The sequence below is a fragment of the Schistocerca serialis genome, chromosome 6 (genome assembly GCF_023864345.2).
Source record: "Schistocerca serialis cubense isolate TAMUIC-IGC-003099 chromosome 6, iqSchSeri2.2, whole genome shotgun sequence".
Classification (NCBI taxonomy): domain Eukaryota; kingdom Metazoa; phylum Arthropoda; class Insecta; order Orthoptera; family Acrididae; genus Schistocerca; species Schistocerca serialis.
The window spans coordinates 114,904,764-114,928,018 of NC_064643.1; the positions used below are offsets into that span (position 1 = coordinate 114,904,764).

Sequence of the window (23,255 nt, forward strand, 5' to 3'; positions counted from 1 at the left end):
GAATTTGCCCACTATTTCTTCTGCAGAATTTTGGCCTTTGCCCTCTGCAATGGAAGCACCGAGGGACAAAGGTATATCTGTAGCATTGTCAGCCAGTATTAGTGGGCATATTCTATTTTTCACCTTGAAGGGCTCCAAGACCTTGAATTCTAGAAAAGAAATTTTCGAGACACTCTTGATTTAGTGTGGCAGTCAGGATGCAGGTTGCCGCGGTACGTTTCACATCTGCAAAAAGTCAAGTAAGTGAATTTATTGCTGAAAGAAATCCTTTTTGAAATGGGAGGAGACTATTTCTTTTTCCTACTCGCATATTTGAGCAAATTTTCCAAAAATATCTTTAAGGAATTTTCCTTACCTCTGAGGTTGAAACCATAACTACTTCTAAGAGGCACTTTCTGATCTTGAGTGTACCTTGAGTTCAACACTGAAAAGGTGTCAGTTAAATGAAGCTTCCTTTGTGATCTTTATGGAGAACATATCGCACAGCTTGGGCAGTGTGACATGGAAATAGCTGTGCAGCCATTCCAACATTTTGACATGCATGTCTACACACATTCATGTGGGCTTCCGATATGTGAAAGGTGGTTGAGAGATCACTTGTCTGGTGCTGCAGATCTTCTATTACAGTCATTGTAAATATGATACCGTCAGGCGAGGTGATTCTGTCACCAACAAAGTTATTTCTTAAGAATTTTTACAAATACAGTATGTTGTAAAAGAAACCTGAATCACATGTAACTGCTACAACACAAACTCCAACTCCTTCAAGTTCTTTAATGGTTGTCTACAACAAATTTCTTGTCATTGTCACATCAAAGTCATAATTTATTGCCTGCTTCTACTTTGAAATTAAACTTCTTATCATGGCTACTTGAACGTTGTCGTGTGGTCCGAGTCTGACATCGTCAGATGAATTATAGCTCACATGACTGTCAATGTTCATTTCATCAAAGCTTAGGGCAGCCATGACCTCATATGGTGTAAACATTGCCGACCTAGTCATAATTAAATGTAATACTTCCTTTAAAATGTGTAGCAGACAATGAGACTGCTTAGTCCTTCTTGAGAGTGTTGATCACCAGGGCAAAAGATGGTTCTTTCTTCTTAAGTAAGCACATGCTTTTGACGACAAAGCTATCAAAGTAAAGGCATTTGCAGTTCCTCCGAATTCCACTTTACATATTCTGTTCTCTTCATCAGGTGCCAAATGTGACCTTGGGTGACGCACTGAGGTAGTATAGTCAAAACCTCCTTACTTACTCTTTCTGTATTGTTACTAGTGGAAACAGGTATCATGAGAAGTACACCCAGTTTCTTGGCTTTCTTCATGAGTGTAATTTTTTGCTCTAATAAAGGGTTTCTGCTCTTTACAAGTCATTTCTAACAAGTCCTTAATTTCTTGCTCATTGCTTGTAACGATCAGATCAGAGGAAATTTCCGTGTTAATTGACTTGTCCAGTTTTGTTTAATTGGGAGACAAAACTGTCAATGTTTTGAGGGACCTCTTCGACAGAGCTCTGTTGTTACTACGATCTTCTCTTCCTGTTACATCATCTTCTGTGTGTGTGGAACCCGCAGCACCAGGTTTATTTCCATGCTGACTTCAGCACCTTTTTGTAAGTAAATCCAATGACCCATTTAGCATGTCCCGATTGTTATCCTGTGGACAAAAATATTTGGGACTTATCCTTGCACTTTCAATATTGATCCTGCCTGTTCACATTGAAGTTCTATGCCAAGTCTTTTAGAAACCAATGATAAAGGATACCTTCATTTCTATGCCCAGAGTTACTACACTTAGCACAATACAACATGTTTTTCCTTGTTTCACTCAGAAAATAGTGTGAACAACTCTGAAGATTACAAAAGATATCACTCCATACCAGAATATGCCATAGGTCATAAACTACACTCAAGGTTGCAAGATCACAGCACTACCAACAATGGCAATGGGTACTGTGAACACTTCATAGTAGCTGCCCAGTGATGTCATGCCTCACAGGATTGTGTGACCAGCAGACATGCTGGAACCCAGGATAGAACCCCTGAGCCAACGCTTCGTCCGTAAATGTATGAAAACACCTATGTAATCTATTAAACAACATAAACATATAATAGAGGGAAACATTCCACGTGGGAAAAATATATTTAAAAACAAAGATGATGTGACTTACCATACGAAAGCGCTGGCAGGTCGATAGAAACACAAACAGACACATACACACACACAAAATTCAAGCTTTCGCAACAAACTGTTGCCTCATCAGGAAAGAGGGAAGGAGAGGGAAAGACGAAAGGAAGTGGGTTTTAAGGGAGAGGGTAAGGAGTCATTCCAGTCCCGGGAGCGGAAAGACTTAACCTTAGGGGGATAAAAGGACGGGTATACACTCGTGCACACACACACATATCCATCCACACATATACAGACACAAACAGACATATTTAAAGGCATGACATAGTTAAAGACACAGACATCTTTAAATATGTCTGTTTGTGTCTGTATATGTGTAGACGGATATGTGTGTGTGTGCGAGTGTATACCCGTCCTTTTTTCCCCCTAAGGTAAGTCTTTCCGCTCCCGAGATTGGAATGACTCCTTACCCTCTCCCCTAAAACCTACTTCCTTTTGTCTTTCCCTCTCCTTCCCTCTTTCCTGATGAGGCAACAGTTTGTTGCGAAAGCTTGAATTTTGTGTGTATGTATGTGTCTGTTTGTGTTTCTATCGACCTGCCAGCGCTTTCGTATGGTAAACAACATAAACATGTTTACCTCAGCAACCATAGTTTAATTAATTAATTTATTTATATCCCATAAATCCAATACTGCGAGACATTCACATGGATGTAGGACGTGTCAGAATTATTACAAATAATACAAAAGGAATACATAAAGGTACCTCTTGCAAGAGGATATCTGGTATAAGACAAAATACACATTAATAGGTACAGAAAAAAATACACTAAAAAAATGGTAGATCTTAATAGCTAAATGAAAGACACAGTAATGTTAACAGTGATTGTGAGTACTGGAATGCACAATAGCACATCAAGTTAGTAAATGAAAGAATCAATTACAGTTAACTCTACTGAAATATTCTTCTACCAAATAGAAGGAATTATCTAATAAATACTGTTTGAGCTGTTGTTTAAATTTGGGAAGCTCGTGGATACGTAATTTCAGTGATGGTGGGAGAGCATTGAACATCTAGCAGCTCATGTAATGGACTCCTTTTTGTACAATAGTAAGGTTTTGTGATTCATAATGGAGGTCCATCTTCCTCCTGGTATTGTGGGTATGGTATGAATCATTGGTTTTGTACGATTGTCCATTTTTACCAATGAAACATAACAGGGAATAGATATACTGGCATGCAGTTGTCAGTATCCCTAATTTTCTGAAAAGGTTCCTACAAGAATGTCTAGGCTGGACTCCGCTCATTATCCTAATAACTCTCTTTTGGGCAATGAATATTTTTTTGAATAATGGCTGATTACCCCAGAAAACTATGCCATACAGCAATAGTGCATAGAAATAACTGAAATAAGCAGTTTTTGTGGTGTCTCGGTCACATACAGTGGAAATAATACAAACACCGAATGTTATTGAGCTGAGTTTTTTGTGGAGGTGCAAAATATGTTCAGACCATTTTAGACTGTTGTCAATGTGTACACCCAGAAACTTGGTTGACTCAACTTGTAGTAACTCACTACCATTCAATGTAATACTTAACTGATCCTCAACTTTTTTCCTTACTTGGAAATGTACAAACTGGATCATATTAACATTTAGTGATAACCCATTATTTACAAACCAATTACATACTTCACAAAAGACAATATTGGCCGATTCCTCAAGATTGAGGTTGGAAGTTTTGTTGATGAGGACAGAGGTGTCATCAGAAAAAAGAGTAAAGTGAGTTTTAAAGCTAGTACACAAGGGAAGGTCATTGATAAAGATGAGGAAGAGAAGGGGGCCAAGTACAGAGCCCTGAGGAACACCACAGCCAATAGAGCCCCAGCTATAGATGACACAGAGTACCCCTCAGAGTCATTCAACATGACCTTCTGCTTTCTTCCAGCTAGGTAGGATTTAACCCATGAGCCAACTGAGCCACTTATACCATAATATTCAGCCTTTGCTAAGAGGATTTCATGATTAACTCTATCAAATGCCTTAGAAAGGTCACAGAAGATACCAACAGGAGACAATTTATTATTAAAAGACTAAGATTTGATGGATGAAGGAAAAAATAGCTTGTTCTGTTGATACACCCTGTTGAAATCCGAACTGGCTACTGTTTAATAACTTGTAATGCTTGAGGTGTTTAATAAGTCTTTTCTGAACCAACTTCTCAAGAATTTTAAAAAAGGTTGTTAAAAGGGAGATAGGCCGATAGTTGGTAACATCGGCTTTATCGCCTTTTTTAAAGAGAGGTTTGATAATAGCAAACTTTAGTCTCTCAGGAACAATCACGCACTGGATGGATTCATTGAATATGTGGCACAGTATTTTGCTTATCGACTTATAACACTCCTTCAGTAATCTTGAAGAGATACCATCTATGCCAACAGAATTCTTGCTCTTCATCTCTCTAATTATATTCTCAATTTCATGTACTGTAACAGGAGACACTTTAATCTGCTTGGTTTTTTTCTTAATAGCTTTTTGAAGGGATAACATGGCTTCATTAACAGAACATGTTTCCAGTCTGTACTGCTGACGCCAGAAAGTGCTTGTTAAAAATTTCGGTGATTATTTCAACATTGTCATGAATGGTATCATTTGTTTTAATTTCTATTGTGTTTTCTGCAGCAGGGATTTTACCTGTTTCCCTTTTTATTATGCCCCATACGGTTTTAATTTTTTTGTTAGAGACATCAATTTCTGATTTTATAGAAATACTCTGTGCCCTTCTTAGCACTTTTTTAAGGATAGAGCAGTATAGTTTCTAATGTTTTTCCTTTCCTACACTATAACCGGATTTGAGTGAGGCATACAGATTCCTTTTCCTTTTGCAAGACGTTTTAATGCCCAGTGTTAGCCAGTTTTTATTAGAGTAGGTTTCGCATTTGGATTTTACAGTCCTTTTAGGAAAGGCTGCTTCGAATAGGCAGATAAATTCATTTAGAAAAGCATTGTACTTGTCATTAACATTGTCAAAGAGCTCAATCTGGTCCCAATCTACTTCTTGTAGGGAATTACAGAAGCTATTGATAGACTGTGTGTTAATTACTATGAATGTTTTACTGCAGGAGATGTTCTTACAAAGAGGGCTAACATTATCAATTGAAAGCAGTTGACCATCATGGTCTGAGAGCCCATTCAATATACGTTTTACAGTTATGTTTAGAATTCTACTGCTGTCTAAGAAGATGTTGTCAATTCAACTTGTAGAATTATCTGCGAATCTAGTGGGAAAATCCACCAGTGCTGTCAAGTTAAAAGAGTTCATTAAATGTGATAAATCATTTCTTACCATGTTATCTGTAAGAAAGTCAACATTAAAATCACCTACAATTATAATATCTCTTGTTTTTGCAAAGAGATGAGTTAACAGAGATTCTAACTGTTTTAGAAAAATACAAATTTTGCCTGCAGGAGCCCTATAAAATGAAAGCACAGTAATTTCAGAGAAATCAGTACAGATTACAACTCCACAAACCTCACAATGTTGATCAATACAGTATTCACTCAAGTCTAAAGATCTATAAGCTATTTTGTTCTTAACGTATAAATCACCACTCTGCCCTTGTCTAAAGAATGTCTAAAGTAAAGAGCTGCTAGGTTATAGTTATTCAGTTGCAGTGTGTCACAACCAAGTTTCATAAAGTGTTCACTAAAACAGATTACATCAGCATTATTAATACAGTCGTTATCTAAAATGTTAATGGATAGCTCATCTAGTTTACTTAATAAGCCTTGAATGTTCTGATGGTAAACAGCAAATTTATTAGCACTGGCTGGAGATTTGGGGTGGTTGATTGGGTTAGTCTCTCTTAAAGTATTAACATTAGGCTTACTTGGAGGTGTAGTTATGACACAATTTTCCTTTCCTCGTGATGATACCATAAAAAATTCTGTGCATATATAAGACAACACTGTATTTTCGAATGACAAATTTGGGAAAAAACTTTGTTTTACAATCAGGTAAATATGGTAACTGCTCAAGTTGAGCAATACCTCTGGCTTTGGACACCAAAGTTTAATGTAGTAAACATTAAGAAATGCATTTTCCCCACACAGAATAATGGTAATTTTGCTGAGCAATACTTACCACTGTATTCTTGTTCTAAATATAAGGATGTTAGTGGAGTGGTGTGGTGTGGTGTGGTGTGCTGTCATGTTTGTATAAGAAATGTTTAAAATTGAGAATGGAATATTTTTAATAGTCAGCTTTTATTGAAGCAACATGTTACATATAAACATTTAAATAGCCAGGACACACACAGATTTACAACAAACATATTTCATACAAATAATTTTTGTCTTAAAATTAAGAGCTTGGATTTACTTGACTTGATATAATACAATATAATGAATTTCATAATGGTGCTTCTGCAGCTCCATCATGATAGTTTAAAATATTAGCATGATCTGTATAATGACAAGAATGGAACAGTATACATAGATACTATGAAACATTTTGTTTCCCACATACAAGAGCATCTGATATTTGCATCAAATATTAGTTTCCTGCATAGATACCAGCAGTGATGATATATTAATTGACATGACTTTGTTGATGACTTGTGTAAATACAGTGTCTCAAAAATAGAACTCGAACATGAGATCACAGATCTGATCGCCTGTATTTGTTTAGTGAAATGAAAGTGGTATGTAAAGTGTTGCAGTTATGTATATACAGTGCCTGTTTTGTAGGATGGCTGTCCATATATTTATAAATATAAACTTAGTTTTCCAAGTATATCTAATGGATTACATATGTTACATTACTGTAAAACTGAAGTGCGCACACACACATGCATCCAATCTCCTCCTCAACCTCAACCCTGCCCGTTCCCTCTCCCAATTATCACACTTGGAAATGTGATGTTCTCTCTCTCTCTCTCTCTCTCTCTCTCTCTAACACACACACACACACACACACACACACACACACACACACACACACACACATTTTTAGCTTCCAGATTTCATTCTGTCCAACATCACTGTTATGCCATTAGTTGAGATAAGTGGATAAGTTGTTTGCAAAATGATGTAAAAAATAAAGTTGTCATTCATGCAATATAAATATCCAAAGGAGGGGGGAAGGGGGGAGATTTGTCATGAGTGCTAAAGAAAGTGAAGTGATGGCAGTAGTATGTCACATAACAACAGACAATAACGCAAAATAAATAGTTTCATGTACAATATGTGGAACTACTGATAACATTTCCTGCAGCTGTCAATTTTCATTTCACAAAACTGCTCTGTGCAGGAAAAGAGTATGCAGGAAGAAAATTGTTGGCCCACAAACCTCCCACCCCACCCCCCTCCATAGATATGCACATACACACCTCGACTTTTCATTTCTTTCATATATTTGTACACCATGCAACCAGTCACATTTCTAGAGAAGACGCTACTTTCATCTCCTCATTGGAATTGCTTTTTCCCCTCTTTATATCTGAGACTCGCACCATCATTTGACATTACTGTCATTATTGAAGGGATTCACTTTAAAAGAAAAAGTGCTATCATGAAAGTGTCATTTAGTACTACCAAGAGGTTTTATTATACAAAAAAATATGTGGTTGCATGTTGAATTTAATGTGAAAACTCAGCCCCACAAATATGAAATAACATTATTATGTATTCTCTTTGCTCAACACATTGTTATAATTACAACAATAAATATCTGTTTCATTGGGTGAATATATGTGGCAAGATTGTGCATGTGGAGTCATTGTGAAAGGTTTATATATACTGGTGGTAAGGTAAACTCATTTTAAAAATATAGATGATGGTATGAATTTTTAAAGCTCATAAGCTAGTACAAAAATATTGTGTGTTAATTATTGTTTCTAATACCACACATCTTTAACACTGATTCATGCACGGTGATTTAATATTGGAGGATTCAGCTTTCTGTAAGGTTTTTAATAAAAACAGTCAATGCATTAGTGCAGACAGTGTCACAGTGAAAGTTAATAGTGATATAAAAAGCAACATTACAGCCATCAACACAACAGGAAATGTAATGGGAGAAAATAGTCAAACTCAGTCATGTGAGCTTGCACTCCTTGTAGATTTGATGTTCTAATTGTGTTAGCTTAATGGCTACTTGACTATGGGGTGTAGTCATCTGTTACAAAGAGCATCTGAATCGTTATCTGCTGCTCTTATATCTGAATACTTGTAGAAGTAATGCTTTAATCTTAACAATAAAATCTTTTAAATGGTATTAGTAACATTTACAACAGTTTTTCTTGCTTTTGGTTAGACAATCTGGTTCATGGCTGTGTATTTCATTTCCATGATAACATTTTTCTGACAAGATCTTGACTGTTTTGATAACACTTGTGTGATGAGTTTTGGCAACCTGCTTCAATTTCTTTTTGATGAATTTATCAGATATTTACAACAGTGTGTCAGAAGATGCTTCTCACCAGTCCCATCCATCTGACTGCCCCCTAATTCACGTGTGTAAATATCGAGACCGTACTGACCTTCCTCAGGGAAACTTATATGAAATGTTACTATATCATCATCTGAGACTAAATGAGAAACAAATTTTGCAAGTCTTTTCTCTTCCACACCATTTTTATGCAGAGTTGCCATGAAGTCTGTAAGTGGTCGTGACATCCTGAACTGAAGCTCTAGCTCCCTGCCAGCGAACACCAGAGCATCCTGTTCAAAATAAAACAGAAATTACAGAAATACACAACAGACAACTATTTTATACATGATCTATATGCAGGTTTTGTCCCTCTCTCAAAATTTAAAAATGTGATCTCATAAATTGTTTGCAAGGAAAAACTCAGCTGCTCAGTTACACCACATTTTGTACAGTTTGGTATTGCCGTCTACCATCAGCACAAAACCTGTAAGCAACGCTGCTGGATACTGCCCTTTTGGAAATCCTGTCAGCACTCAGTCTATCTGGTCTGAACTCTATTCTATTTCATTTGTTCATGGTCCACCCTTCCCTATTGTCAAGCTCCAACTTCACTATGTGTTCTGGAGAATACATATGTTTCTGTATTATTTTGTCCTTGTGTATGCATCTTCTTGTATTGCTTAAAGACTGTTTAAGCTCTCCTACTAAAATATGTCTACTTTTCACATGTCTGACCACACATAGCAGAATGCTTTGTAAGCTAATGGTGACTTATTCTCACTCATTATTTACATTTTCTTGTCATGTGGGTTTCTGAATTAGAGGGAAATTGCGAGATTGTAAAGTTACATATTGAGGATCAATCCCCAGTTGTCTTGTTTTTTTCTGACATGGAAAGAAAAGATAAAGTTTGAAAAACAAGACACAGAAGCATCTTTAGAGGAAAACTTAGTAATAGACTTCATGAAATATTCGTAACAAATTTTCCTCCTCCAGCTTGGAGAGTGGTTACTTAACAGCAACGAATATGAGGATATATGAGATGTTCTTTCTTAGAATGGCGAGCTGTAAAAGCATAAAATGTATCTGAGTAAATGTTTTAGATTACTGGTGAGAATACTAACAAGATTCAGTTATCATTGGAACTGTGTTCTTTTGGGGTCCACAGCCTCAATGGTTACCATGTATTCTTTCTTATCATTGGTTTTTTTCTCAGCAAATAGGGCAGAAAGTTCCACATCTGTCGATAAATTATGGCAAAAAATAGTAGCTCCAGTTTTAATTATCTGTGAAAGGTACAATAGTGCATTGCTGGGTGGATTTACTCAGTTATTTATATCTGCTTTTATGTGCTCGATGATTGAGGAAATCAGTCACATTATTCAGTAAACATCAGTTAGTTATGATTTCATAACTCAGTTAATCATAAGAGGGCATGGACAGATTATGGAAAGTAAATAGTGGAGCTTTACCATTTTTGGTCAGTGACATTTTCCAGCACCAACTGCGAATAGGATCTTCTACAGGAATGCTACAGGCTATTAAGAAAAATAATTACTCATCATTTAGTGTTACACAGTATATCAGATCCTCCTTCCTATTTCTGTTCATACAAAGAATTATTTGTGCATACACGTGACAGGCCAAATGTATATCAGGGTAACACAATTGTCTATGCAATAACTAGAGTTAGGTAGGTTACAGGATATACAGCTGAATTACCAACAGAATACAGCTGCAGAAACATTGTAATAAATATAACTGATAGTACACATTGCATGGTAATTGTATCAAAAGGAAAATTTACCCATAAACTATAAAATTACGAGGAGACAGAATGGCTGGCCGCTACTTTCAGGAGGTAAAATTTCAATATTTCCAACAGATACCATACCTAAGTGCAAAAAAAGTGTCCTAGCTTTTGGAAACATTAGTTCCATCCTCAGGGAAAGTTACAAAGGAGTGTCAGGGTACTAAGACTCCAGGGAAAGAGTTCCCCACCTGTTTTGAGGAAGAGTAGGGGGACAGTGATTTCTTCTATTGTTATTCATAATTGTTTTTCACTTACCTCTGCTCTGTAAATGTACTACTGCATCCTGACAGCCTCTCCCAGAATCTACATTTCTGATTCTCATGAATTTTCTGTTCTCACCCAAAATAACTCTCTAATCAAGCTCTATCTTCAGACTTTTTCTACAGAGGGGGCATCATTTTTAAATGTTTTTTTTAGTATGTGAAAATGGTTGTATTTCTTTGAGACCTTTCTGTTGCTTATATTCTCTCAATTCTATATCTCTACTCTGAACACCTCACCCTTTCCTCCTTTCACCCTTTACAATCCTCAAGATTTCCAATTAAGACAAAACTATCATTGATAAAAGAGTAATTTTCAATATGTTGGAAATCTTGTAATAACCCTGAGCTTGTTATAATGTAAGGGTGTTGAATATCACTTGCCTTGAGCTTTGCTCTGCTTTTCTACAGACATTTGTCACCTTTCATAATTATTCTATCTGAACCTACCTGGTGGGTTATTGGCACAAGTCCAAACAGCCGTGTTGCCTTTGTAGGGCCCCATTCACCACTGGCACAGTCTGGCAGAGGGACCATTACTGTCTGAAGTTCTTCACATGCAATCTTGAACTTGCATACACTCTTGAATTTCATGGGTTCACCCGTCAGGTATTCCTTTGGCGTGACTGCATTAGCAAATATATCCAACAGGAATGCTCCACTACAAGGAGCATGTACTCGAAATGCGACAATGTTTCCTACAACAGACTGAAAAACCGCAAGAAGGATTCAAAATTGTGTTTCTGTTCAAGTACTTCATTTTTATAAAGCAAAGGTTTAAATTAATTCATGTGTCATTAACATGCCATTAAATTTCATGTGAGTAGTTCCCCACAGCTTATGATACTTCGGGACTGTCATGATCACCACCATAATCTGCTGTTCAAATAAGCAATTTTTATCCCAAAAGCAGCTTATCAGTGAGTCAGTAACGTTCTTTAAATGATTAAGATACATAAGGGGGGTTGTATTTAAATAGCTAACAAATGTACTCATACAAGTAGTTTTTGTAAGGCTTTAATTGTCACCACAAAAATATAAAGTTACATAATTAAGTTTATTTGTGGGTACATGCCTGCAGTCTTGGCAAACATTAAAATCTTCATGCCACAGTACCATAGCATGGCCCTAGAGGACCCAAAACAATATGCACAGCCCATTGATAAAGTGCGGTATCAGACAATAATTCATTTGCAGCAGGAGTAGAAAGACTGCAGCTGTGTCAGGCCAAAAACAAACCATGTGGATTGGCCTCATAGAGCTACCTCATTTCTGCTGCAGCTCCCATAAACAGATTACCTCATGATACTCAACTCCTTCAATGGAATGTGCTTTTTGTTTTGATGCATCTAATGGCATGTGCAATACTGTGGTGTGGAGATTTCAGTGTGTACAGGAACTTCAGACACATACCTGCAAAGAAACAAAAAATTTGTTGTATTAACTTTATTTTTTGTGGTGATAGTTAATACTTTGACAACCCTTTCCCCCTCCTTGCCCTACCTGTCTTTCCATGTAGCATTCAAACACGTACTTGTAGACCTTCCAAATTTTTACTTACAGGACAGAAACCGTTAGCTAGAGGAATATTGAGCAAAGTATGTTTTAGATAAAAGAGGACCATCTCAAAAACTGAGTGGCAAGTTTTGTTGTCTTCACAGTTATAACAATATAGAGCTGTTTACTCACCAATGTGTGATTCAGGTATATGTAAATGCATTTATGTAATTGTGAAAAGGCACTAAATTTTAATGGAACTAAGTGCTCATTTTATTAATACCATGAGGTGACAAAAGTCATAGGATACCACCTAATATCGGGCTGAACCTCCTTTTGTTCAGTGCTGTGCAGCAATTCGATGTGGCATGGACTCAACAAGCCCTTGGGAGTCTCCTGCCTCCATAGCCACCCATAGCTGTGAAATAGTTGTCGGTGCAGGACTGTACATGAACTGACCTCTCCATTATGTCCCATAAATGTTCAATGGGATTAATGTTAGGCAATATAGGTTACCAAATCATTCACTCAAATTGTCCAGAATGTTCTTCAAACCAATTGGGAATAATTGTGGCCTCGTGACATAATGTTTTATCAACCATAAAAATTCCACTGTTGTTTGGGAACGTGACGTATACGAATGGCCTCAGCTTATTCAGCTGGATCAGAGGACCCAGTCCATTCATTGTAAATGCAGTCCACACCACAAGCTTGCACAGTGCATTGTTGACAACTTGGGCCTACGGCTTCCTAGAGCCTGCACCACACGCAAACCCTACCACCAGCTCTTACCAACTGAAATCAGGACTCATCTGACCAGGCCACAGTTTTTCAGTTGTCTAGGGTCCAAGCCCAGGGGAGGTGCTGCAGGTGATGTGCTTTTAGCAAAGGCACTTGCATCAGAAGTCTGTCGCCATAGCCCATTAATGTCACATTGCTCTAACAGATTTGTTTGTTGATTTCTCCAGTTATTTCATGCAGTATTGTTTGTCTGTTAGCACTGACAACTCTTACACAAACACTTGCTCTTGGTCATCAAGTGAAGGCCATTGGCCACTGTATTGTCTGTGGTAAGAGGTAAAGCCTGATATTTGGTATTCCAAGCACACTCTGACAATGAGGATCATGGAATATTGAATTCCTGAACAATTTTTGAAATCAAATGTCCCATGTCTTTAACTCCAATTACCATTCCACGTTCCAAGTCTGTTAATTCCCAAGGTGTGATCAAAATCAAGTCAGAAACCTTTTCACATAAATCGTCTGAGTACAGATGACAGCTCCACCAATGCACTGCTCTTTCATACCTTGTGTCCACAATACTACTACCATCTATATGTGTGCATATCGCTATACCTTGACCTCTGTCGCCCCAGTGTAGTACTGTAGCATTCTGCACTAACAGGCAACTGCCAACTGAGCTTTAAGATAATTAGATAATTTATGTAAGAAATACCAGACAACAGATAATTTACTTTTTATCCTACACAGTACCTTAACATCTGCCACTGTCTCCCACTTTGGAAGACTGTGGCAAAGGAAAGGAGTGGAAAATTGCTAAGATGAAAGTCAAATCATAGAAAGCATTAACAGTGAAACATAACTTGCAGTTTAATTTATAATAAAAGAGTTGTGCAACAAAAATAAATAACTCAAAATTCAATATTTTGAACATGGCTGACTTCAGCAACTGTCAGAAATCAGTAAGTGAATCCATAGCAGCCAACCAGTTGCAACAAAGGGGGTATTATTTGATTTTTCAGCACGGTTTCGATGAATGTAAACTCCTGTATTTATAAAGAAGAAAAGTTTACATCTGTCAAAACTATGGCTAAAGGTGGAGTAAAACCACATTTTATTGCAGCTGGTTGGCTGCTTTTGATTCATTTGCTAATTAAAAGTTGTCTCGTTTGTATTTTTAACATAATTATAAGCCACTGTTTTAGTCATAGGATGAATTAGCATAAGCAAAGAAATTGTCCTGTTAGATTACAAGTTCAATACTTTTCTTTAGGGATTAGACTATGAGAACTTATAACACTAAGAAATAGATAAATTAATCTGCTCACAGTGCTCGATGGCTGTTTGCCACATTTGAACCTCACATAAATAAACACATGAACTTCATGTAATCATTTTGTTAGACTTTTATTTTTGCCCTAAAGCCATCAGTCTTTCATTCTTGTGCTCTCCCAAAGTGATGAGCTATTCAGCAGTTGTGAAATGTCTGATATTTGGTTGACCTTAAGCATGTTAACACTTGTCCCTTGATGGATAAGTCTGCCACAGATTTTTCACATGCAATATTTATTATGAGCAGATTCTTATAGAGTATCAAAGGAAGTGCTACTTCAAAGTACTTCTTACAAACTTCTAATGATATTATGGATGTGAATAAACAATATGAATATTGTTTGATTTCCTTTGTCAAGAAGGAATTGTAGTGTAAATCCCCTTCACTTTGTTCTTCAACATACAGTTTCCCATGTACAATTCCAAATCAGAGCTCCACAAGTTAGTATACAGCTGACATAAAATATATGATGGTAAGGTCAAAGATTACCTGCATCACAAACCGCTTCAAGCTGACTCCATCAAAACTATCGCCGTCACTATCGTAAAATTTCAAGTTGTAGTGGAAAATCAAACTTGACTGCATGTTAGCTGGCATTGCTATTCGTACTGTGGCTGCACCTGAAAAATATTTACTTACTAATTAGAGCTGTTCCTTTGATGTTAATTTAGGCAACATATAAATATAAATCTATGAAAATGAAGTAAGTACTTAATTAAACACAATTTATGATAACTTGATGTACACATTTTGTGGCTGGAAGCAGGGAAAAGCACATACTTCACAGTATCAAAGCTAACAGATTCATGAATAATAAGAACACATTGAGAATCTTTGGAGAGTAAAATTTATCCTTCTGTTGGTAAGGAAGATAGGCTGTAAGATGAAATCAACCGGTAAGAGAATACATTTAGCAGTGGATATAAAGAATGATATGCTAATTACCAAATACTACTTGTAGTCTGGAAGCAAATTACAAGGCGACAATATAACTGTAGACTAGAAAGTAAGTGCAGGTGGAAACTAGGACTTGAAACATAAAAAAATGGAAATGAGAGAGAGATAAAATGTTGAAAAGACTGACAAAATATGACTGAGGAAGATAGGTGAAAGTGAGAACAGGAGGCAAAAGGATTAAAAAATTTTGAAACTACTGAAGAACCAATTCCTATAATAAGAGTTGGAAAAAAGTGATTTTATGGATATTGGTAGAAGATATCCAAATAGCTTGAGTAGTGGAACCAAGTGACAATATTCTTGATGATATATTCCAGTGTGAGTTAAAAAAAATGGAAACTTAAAGTACTACCAATGTAAACGATAATAACTATAATTTTATGAATATAATAGAGGGAAACATTCCACATGGGAAAAATAATCTAAAAACACAGATGATGTGACTTACCGAACGAAAGTGCTGGCAGGGCGATAGACACACAAACAAATGCAAGACGGAAAGACTTACCTTAGGTAAGACTTCCCCCTAAGGTATGTCTTTCCGCTCCCGGGATTGGAATGACTCCTTATCCTCTCCCTTAAAACCCACATCCTTTCATCTTTCCCTCTCCTTCCCTCTTTCATGATGAGGCAACAGTTTGTTGCGAAAGCTTGAATTTCGTGTGTATGTTTGTGTTTGTTTGTGTGTCTATCGACCTACCAGCACTTTCGTTCGGTAAGTCACATCATCTGTGTTTTTAGATTAACTATAATTTTAATGAGTTATAATCATAAAATGATGACTGTAGCTTGTAAGTCATATATTGTACATGCTGTAACAAGTAGCCTGTTTCAGTTATGCAAGTTTTCTCAGTGGTAGTGCTGGTCTGTAAAGTATCAGGGAGATGCATTCAGTAGGTTTTCTAACCAACATGGATGATAGCCATGGTGTAAAGAAACCTCTTTACAAGTGTATTGTGCATGCAGGGAGGAGTACCTAAATTTAATTAGTGGCAGAGGTCAATGCTAGTAGGTTTGGAAATATTTCGGGCGATGTTGATCTCATTTCAGGGCATGTCTTATGGGAATTATGGTATGAATGTAAAAGACGATTGATTCCAGTCCATGTCATTACTACTCAATGATAGGGATACTGTGTTTATGGTTCATTGATTTGTTACTCGTAATGAGTCCATAAGGACTGGCCATTGTTGATTCCTTCACACTTACAGGGCTTGAAGGTCAATGCCCAGACACCATTTTCCTAAAGCAGTGTAACACAGTTCTTAAAAAAAATCATCTTTGAAGATTTCCAGTATAAAACATTAGCAAATACAAGAGTAATTGAATGCATACAACAATAGAGATTGTAATTGTAAAGTCACTAGTTCTAATCTAATATTTGTCTATTTGCTTTTATTTAAATTCCATAAGGAAATGTTATTTAATAAATATGGAAACATAATTTTTAATAAAAATAGCTTGTTTTTATTTTTAATTACCAGAATGAAAACAAATCAAAATTTCATTCAGGCATGTGAAACGCCTTCTTGTCTTCAATAGTATAGTAGAAATAAAAAATTATTTTATTTGGGTTTGAAGTTTCACGTTTTTACATAAAATTTTAATTATTTTGAGAATACTTGCATTTTCATACAAATGGTAATTACAAATCTGTCACTTTTAGTTATATAATTATGGTTTCATATTTGTTAAGTAACATTTTCATTTGTTACTAAACACGGAATTAAAAAAACTACAAGTGAGATTCAAACCAGCAACTTAACACTTACAGTCCTATTATGCTACACATTCACATGCCAGCAACAATATGTCAATAAACCAAAACTGTTTTATATGTAACAGTGCTCACAAATCATTTTTTAGTTCTTTTATATTGCAGTGCTTTAAAAAACTGATGTTCAGATACCAACCTTCAAATCTTCTAAGTATGAAGAGAATCGTAGAGACCCACCCAGTCTATAAGGTCTCCTTGTGAGATTGACTGGAATTGTCCACAGACAGGCTTCTTTATAATATGAGTTTCATCTATGTCGGTCACCCTGTTGTAGAACCTGCATAACATCGTTCTAGTTCCACATTTTCCAGGTACACCATCAGTAAATTTCTATAATCTGGAGTGGAGTGATGTGAGAGCACAGGCATAATCTGTCAGCTGACTTGTAAATTCTGATCAGCATTACTGAATGAACATCTCCAAATAATCAATGGAGAGAAATAATGATGATTAAGCCATTTAATCTCTCTCCTCCTTATCAGATGTCTTACATAGCTCTTTTCTCTCTCATCATATTTTGTCTTCTTGCTTTTCTCCACATCTTTTCTTCATTCCTCTCACTTTCATTTGTGCACTGACCCATTCCTGCTCTGATTACAAGTGAGATAACGTAGTGTTTAACACACTAAACTTCTGTTTATGAGAACAAGCTTCAGATCCCTGTTCAACCATCCAAATTTAGGTGTTTTGTTACACTAAATCACTTCACACAAATGTCAGAATGGTTCCTTCAATACACCCTTGCTGATTTCCTTCCCAATCCTTACCAAACCAAGCAAATGCTCAATTCAAAATGACTGTTTCACAGGGGGGTATTAAATTCAAACCATTCTTCTTTCCTTCCTTACTCTATCATATATTTAGTATCTGCCAGCATTCTGTGATTTATTTTACCAAGCAAGTATGATGCACAGACTACCTTTATTTTACAGTTGGTACAATGAAAAATTTAATTCAAATGTTCAACCCAATGTTATATCAATTTCTGTTTTTCTCTCATTTTTTCTAAGCAATATTATATAAATGCTGTTTGTAATGGTGTATAAAACATGATTCCATGTATGTTGCATATCTAATTGTAGCTCATCGGTGCAGATGGATTTGCTGCCTCTTCCACCTTCTTTGCACATCCATTTCTTATCTTCTATGATCTTCTCCAAATAGGTCATTGCTAGATGAGTTGGTTACTTGCCAGAGCTTGTGGTCTTCTTCCGGACCATCACAAGTATTTCAGGTTATATTTGTGCCCCTTGAAATCTTTTGGAGCTGCTCCTTTTAACACTTCAGAGGAGTGTCATGTTATCTCCTGCTTGTAATGAGCTCACAGTAGAGGATTTGGGTTGGTTAATATACAGAAAAATGGTAGTTGGGTGTACAAACAGTAGAATGAGTAAAGATAATCTCTTTCTGTGTTGTGGTGGTATTGAGTGACGGATTGGCATATAAATGAGAATAGACATAGTAGTTTGACTTTTAAACTTTTGCATCAACAAACAAAAACACACAATAAATCTGTGGTGCCATGACTATATAGCTGCTTGTGTGTCTTTGGGCTCTGAAGAACAATGTGAGCTCATGAGCTGAACTACTGTGTTTCATTTATTTTTATATTCCTATCCTCTCATTAATCTCCTCCCTTTACTTAGTTTGGCATTAATTTAAAACTATTCTCTGTCTGCACTTACCTGATTTTCTTTTTCCTGTGTCCTGTTTTTTTTCCTGTTGATTAAAAAAACTGTTTTTAAATCCTAACACTTACTGTGCAACGTCTTTGGTCTCATTGTTTTCAGCCCTGCTGCAGTTTATTGTGTCTGGTAACAAGCCAATCCTTTTCTGTCTCAAATTGTGTGTGTGTGTGTGTGTGTGTGTGTGTGTGTGTGTGTGTGTGGTAATAATGCTGAAAGATGAAAAGGCAAGTGAAGGCACATGTGCCAGCTGCTGTTAAAAAAACGATGGACACTGACATAACTGCCACTAGGTTATCAGGTAGAAGTACTGCATCAGAAAAAAAGAAAAAAAATAGTAGCAGTATTTTGCCTGGCAGAGAGGAGAATAATATGCAGTTGTGATCAGTCCTTCCCCAAAGAGTTCAGGAGCTATTTATTAAATTAATTTCTTCTATTTATGCTTAATATGAGAGATTTTCATTTCTCATATACTGGCATTGGACATGTGTCTTCCTGCGCACTGATGAAATTCATTAATGCTATTGACGGGGATTATTACTGATGCTCAATTAAATGATAGGGGTAACACAACAAACTGAAAGTAATTTAAGTGGACACATAGATTTAAATTAAATCCAACAAGCATATTCTTTTTTGAGCCCATACATGGAAAAAATGTAAATGAAGTAGTCAGTCAAAAGCAACGGATGGGTACCTCTCACCTATGTGTGCCATGTTAAATCAAACACTGATATTTTTTGTGGAGTCACACCCCTTACACTTCAGTATGTTTATTATGTAAATCCATTTGCAGATTTGTGTTTCCTAGTAGTTGGAAAAATCACTGGAAATTTGTGGTTACTGAAGTTCCTTTGTGATCAACAATCAGAAGTGGAACATAATAGTTCTGCTTAACATTCAGATGTACACATAAAATCTGCAATGCCAGGGCAGTCAAGGCTGCAAAACAGGCTTTCATTTCTAGTACTTGTATTTTTCATAGATAAGCATTAGGCCATGGCCTGGAAGCAAGTTTCTGTGGCTAATGTTTTGTCTCCTAATGCTGGAGATGTAATAGGAGGCTTTAAAGTCTCAGATAGTAGTTTTGAACTTAAACTGTGTATACATATCCATGCAACTTAAGATGGCGACGAGTGTAGTGATGCATAGTGAACGAGTGAATAAAAGTTACTGTTCTGTCGTAAAAAAGGAATCCTGTGTAAACTGTAAAAGTGAAATCGAAAAACTAAACGACTGCATTTCAAGTTTACAAAAAGTTGTAGATGTTTTAAGACGTGAGATTTCGTATATAACTAATGAAAACTGTGAGCTGAAGAAGTTGCGCCATATTCTAAATGATAAAACAATAAAGCCACAAAACGGGAACCTGGTGAGTTATGAGAAGCGGAAAGGAAGCGATAGACAGGCATCAAAGGCAGCAAATGAAATTATAATTACAGATAAAAACAGGTACAGTGTTCTGTCGAATAGTAGTGATGCCTGCAATAAGGATATGCAAAACGCCAGTGAAGTGATGCAAGACAGTGAAACAACGTCCGAGTGGATAAAAGTGTCGCTAAAAGGTAATCCCTTGTCCACTAAAAGAATAACAAACTCCGTAAAATCTGCCACATTTTGCGATAAAAACAAATACGACGTTTTGCAACAAAGTGAAAAAAAAAAAAAAAAAAAAAAAAAAAAAAAAAAACCGATGTGTGTGACAAAGAAGAAAGAATCAAAAGTCGACGTCTTTGGAGACAGTCACGCCAAAGGAATTTCTCAAGAACTGCAAGAAAATAGTAAATCAACGACAGTCACAGGCATGGTTAAACCAGGTGCTGGTTTCAAAGAAGTGACGGAAAACATCATAAAATATAACTATGACAAGCAGGACAGTGTTGTAATCTGCGCAGGAGCTAAAGACATTTACGAAAACAATGCTATGAAAATGTATAAACAGCTCTTGAGTCTTTTGCTAGTACTGTCAAATACATACATTTTACTGGTGAACTTTACCCACAGGCATGATTTACGTGAATGGTCATGTGTGAATAAGGAAATTCACAGAATTAATGTGAAACTTAAAAGTAGTTGTAGGCTATTCAGCAATGTGAAATTAATTGACTCAAGCCCACTTGACAGAGAATGTTTTACGAAACATGGGCTTCACCTTAACAGAAATGGAAAGGCCAGGTTAGGAAACTTAATGAGGGAAGCAATTAGATGCAATTACAAAGTGACAGCCACTGAACTGGGATGGTATAAATCTCCAATAGCAGAAACACCAGCAAAAACAGGAGCAGCACGCAAATGGACCATCCAAAAAACAGTAGCAACAGAGGACCCTACTACTGATCCAACAGCACGAAGAATCCTGTCAGCACCACCACCACATCCACTACCATTACCACCACCACCACCACCTCCGGCCACAGAAGCACCAGCAGCAACAACAGCAGCAGCAACTGAACCAACAACAACAGTAGCAGCAGCAACAAAACCATCAACAACAGTTGCAGCAACACAACACTGCCTAAGGAGAAGTCAAAGACAAGGTACATCTACATCATTAAATAAGGATTTTTTATGGCTTCAGACAAAGAAATGGAAAAGATTGTGACAAATCAGCAAGAAAATTTGCAGACAAGTCACATCTACTATGGAAAAAGCAGCACATTACCAGGTAATGACAAAAGAAAAAATACTTGCAAAACAGTCAGGATAATGTGTCAGAAAATTCAATGCCTCAGAAACAAAGTACTAGATCTAGAAGTAGCTTTAAATAATCTTGCTGATGTCTCTTGTATTTGTTTATCTGAACACTGGTGCAAGGCTAGTGAATTAAGTCTCATAAATATAAGCAAGTTTAATTTAGCAACACATTATTTCCGAAGTGTTTTTAAAAATGGTGGGGTATGCATTTACTCTAGAGTAGGACTGCAGTTCAAAGTGAAAACAGAATTGGACCATCTAAATATAGAAAAACATTTTGAATCATGTGCCATAGAGTTAAAAACTGAGGAGAAGAGTGAAAAAATAGTTGTCATTACAGTATATAGATCTCCACTGGGTGACAAAAACATATTCTTCAAAAAAATAGAAGCAGCATTAAACACTTTTTATAGTAATGAAGTGAAATTATTTTTATGTGGAGATTTTAATATTAACCTGTTAATTGAAAGTGATGAAAAAAGACAGCTTTTGAGTATACTCAGCAGCTTCCACATGAAACCACTCTTTACAGATGCCACCAGAATAACAGAACTGTCATCTTCTTTTTTAGACAATATTTTCTCAAATATGGAGAATGGTATCACTGAGCCACTAAACGTAAACTTAGGTCTTTCGGATCACAATACATTATTAACATACATAAATTACTCTATCCCCAAGGGAGTAAAATATAAGTGGGGATACAAAAGGCACTTCTATACAGAAAAAGTAAATACTTTCATCCAGTTGTTAGCTAATGAAACCTGGGAAGATGTCTTTGCACAAGCTACAACCGAGGAATCTTTCAATGCTTTTTCTAGTACATTCATGTACATTGAGATGTGTTTTCCAAAAAAGCTCACAAAGATCAATGTCATGCCTAGGAATACAAGCCAGTGGATAACACCTGCTATTAGAGCATCTAGTCAAACACTAAAAAAAGATAACAAAGATGAACACTTCACAGATTATGTTAAGACATACAAAAAAATTTACAGGAAGGTGATCAAAAAAGCCAAGACAATGCACAATGACAGTGTAATTGCTGGGTCAGCAAACAAATCAAAAGCTATATGGAATGTAGTAAAAACAGAAATAGGCCGAAGCAAAAATGTTAGAATTCCAGATGACTTTGTTTTAAAAGATGATCAAGGTGTGCTAGTCAGAAATCGTACTTTAGCAAATTACGTTAATGACTACTTCATAAATAGTCCAATCAATCTGCATAAAAATTGTCCTAAGATTAGTAGAACATCAATCCCAGAAGAACAAAGTGTGAATTCATTATTGCTACCTCCCACAAACAAATTGGAAGTTAATCAAATAATAAAAACAATGAAGAATAAAATGTCCTCAGGGATTGACGAGATACCTTGCTCAGTCATGATGAGATGTGCTAGTGTCATATCAGACCCACTCTCACACATCATAAACACATCATTTTCAGAAGGTGTCTTTCCACAACGATTAAAAATTGCAAAAGTAAAACCATTGTATAAAAAGGGCAATATACATGAAGTGGGAAACTATAGACCAATAGCTTTATTATCGGTATTTTCAAAAGTAATAGAGACAGTCATGAAAAACAGAATTACAAATTACCTCGAGAAATTCAATCTATTGTCTGTAAACCAACACGGCTTCCACAAAGGAATGAGTACAGAGTCAGCCATCACCCAATTCATTGAAAATATTGTAACGGGGCTAGATAAGAACAACAGTACAATAGGAATAAATTTGGACCTCTCAAAGGCATTCGATACTGTCCAACATGATATCCTGCTAGACAAATTAGAATATGTCAGTAAACAAGGAGTAGCTAAAAAGTGGTTTCAGTCATATCTCCATAATAGGAAACAGGTAGTAGATATTGCAACAACAAACAGTAAAAACCAAAGTATTGTTTACAGATCGGATATTCAGACTGTGCCAATA

General features: G+C 36.3%; 1 protein-coding gene across 1 annotated transcript in view; it reads right to left on the reverse strand.

Moving 5' to 3' along the window:
• Nucleotides 1-6,377: 6,377 nt before the first annotated feature.
• Nucleotides 6,378-23,255, reverse strand: part of LOC126483882 (hillarin) — a 553,379-nt gene continuing 536,501 nt past the window's right edge. Inside the window, exons 9-11 of the mRNA XM_050107138.1 lie at nt 14,697-14,827; nt 11,087-11,344; nt 6,378-8,853 (exon numbers count right to left, since the gene is read on the reverse strand). Of these exons, the coding sequence (XP_049963095.1) occupies nt 8,551-8,853; nt 11,087-11,344; nt 14,697-14,827 (692 nt within the window). The 3' untranslated portion in view covers nt 6,378-8,550. The remainder of the gene's footprint in view (nt 8,854-11,086; nt 11,345-14,696; nt 14,828-23,255) is intronic.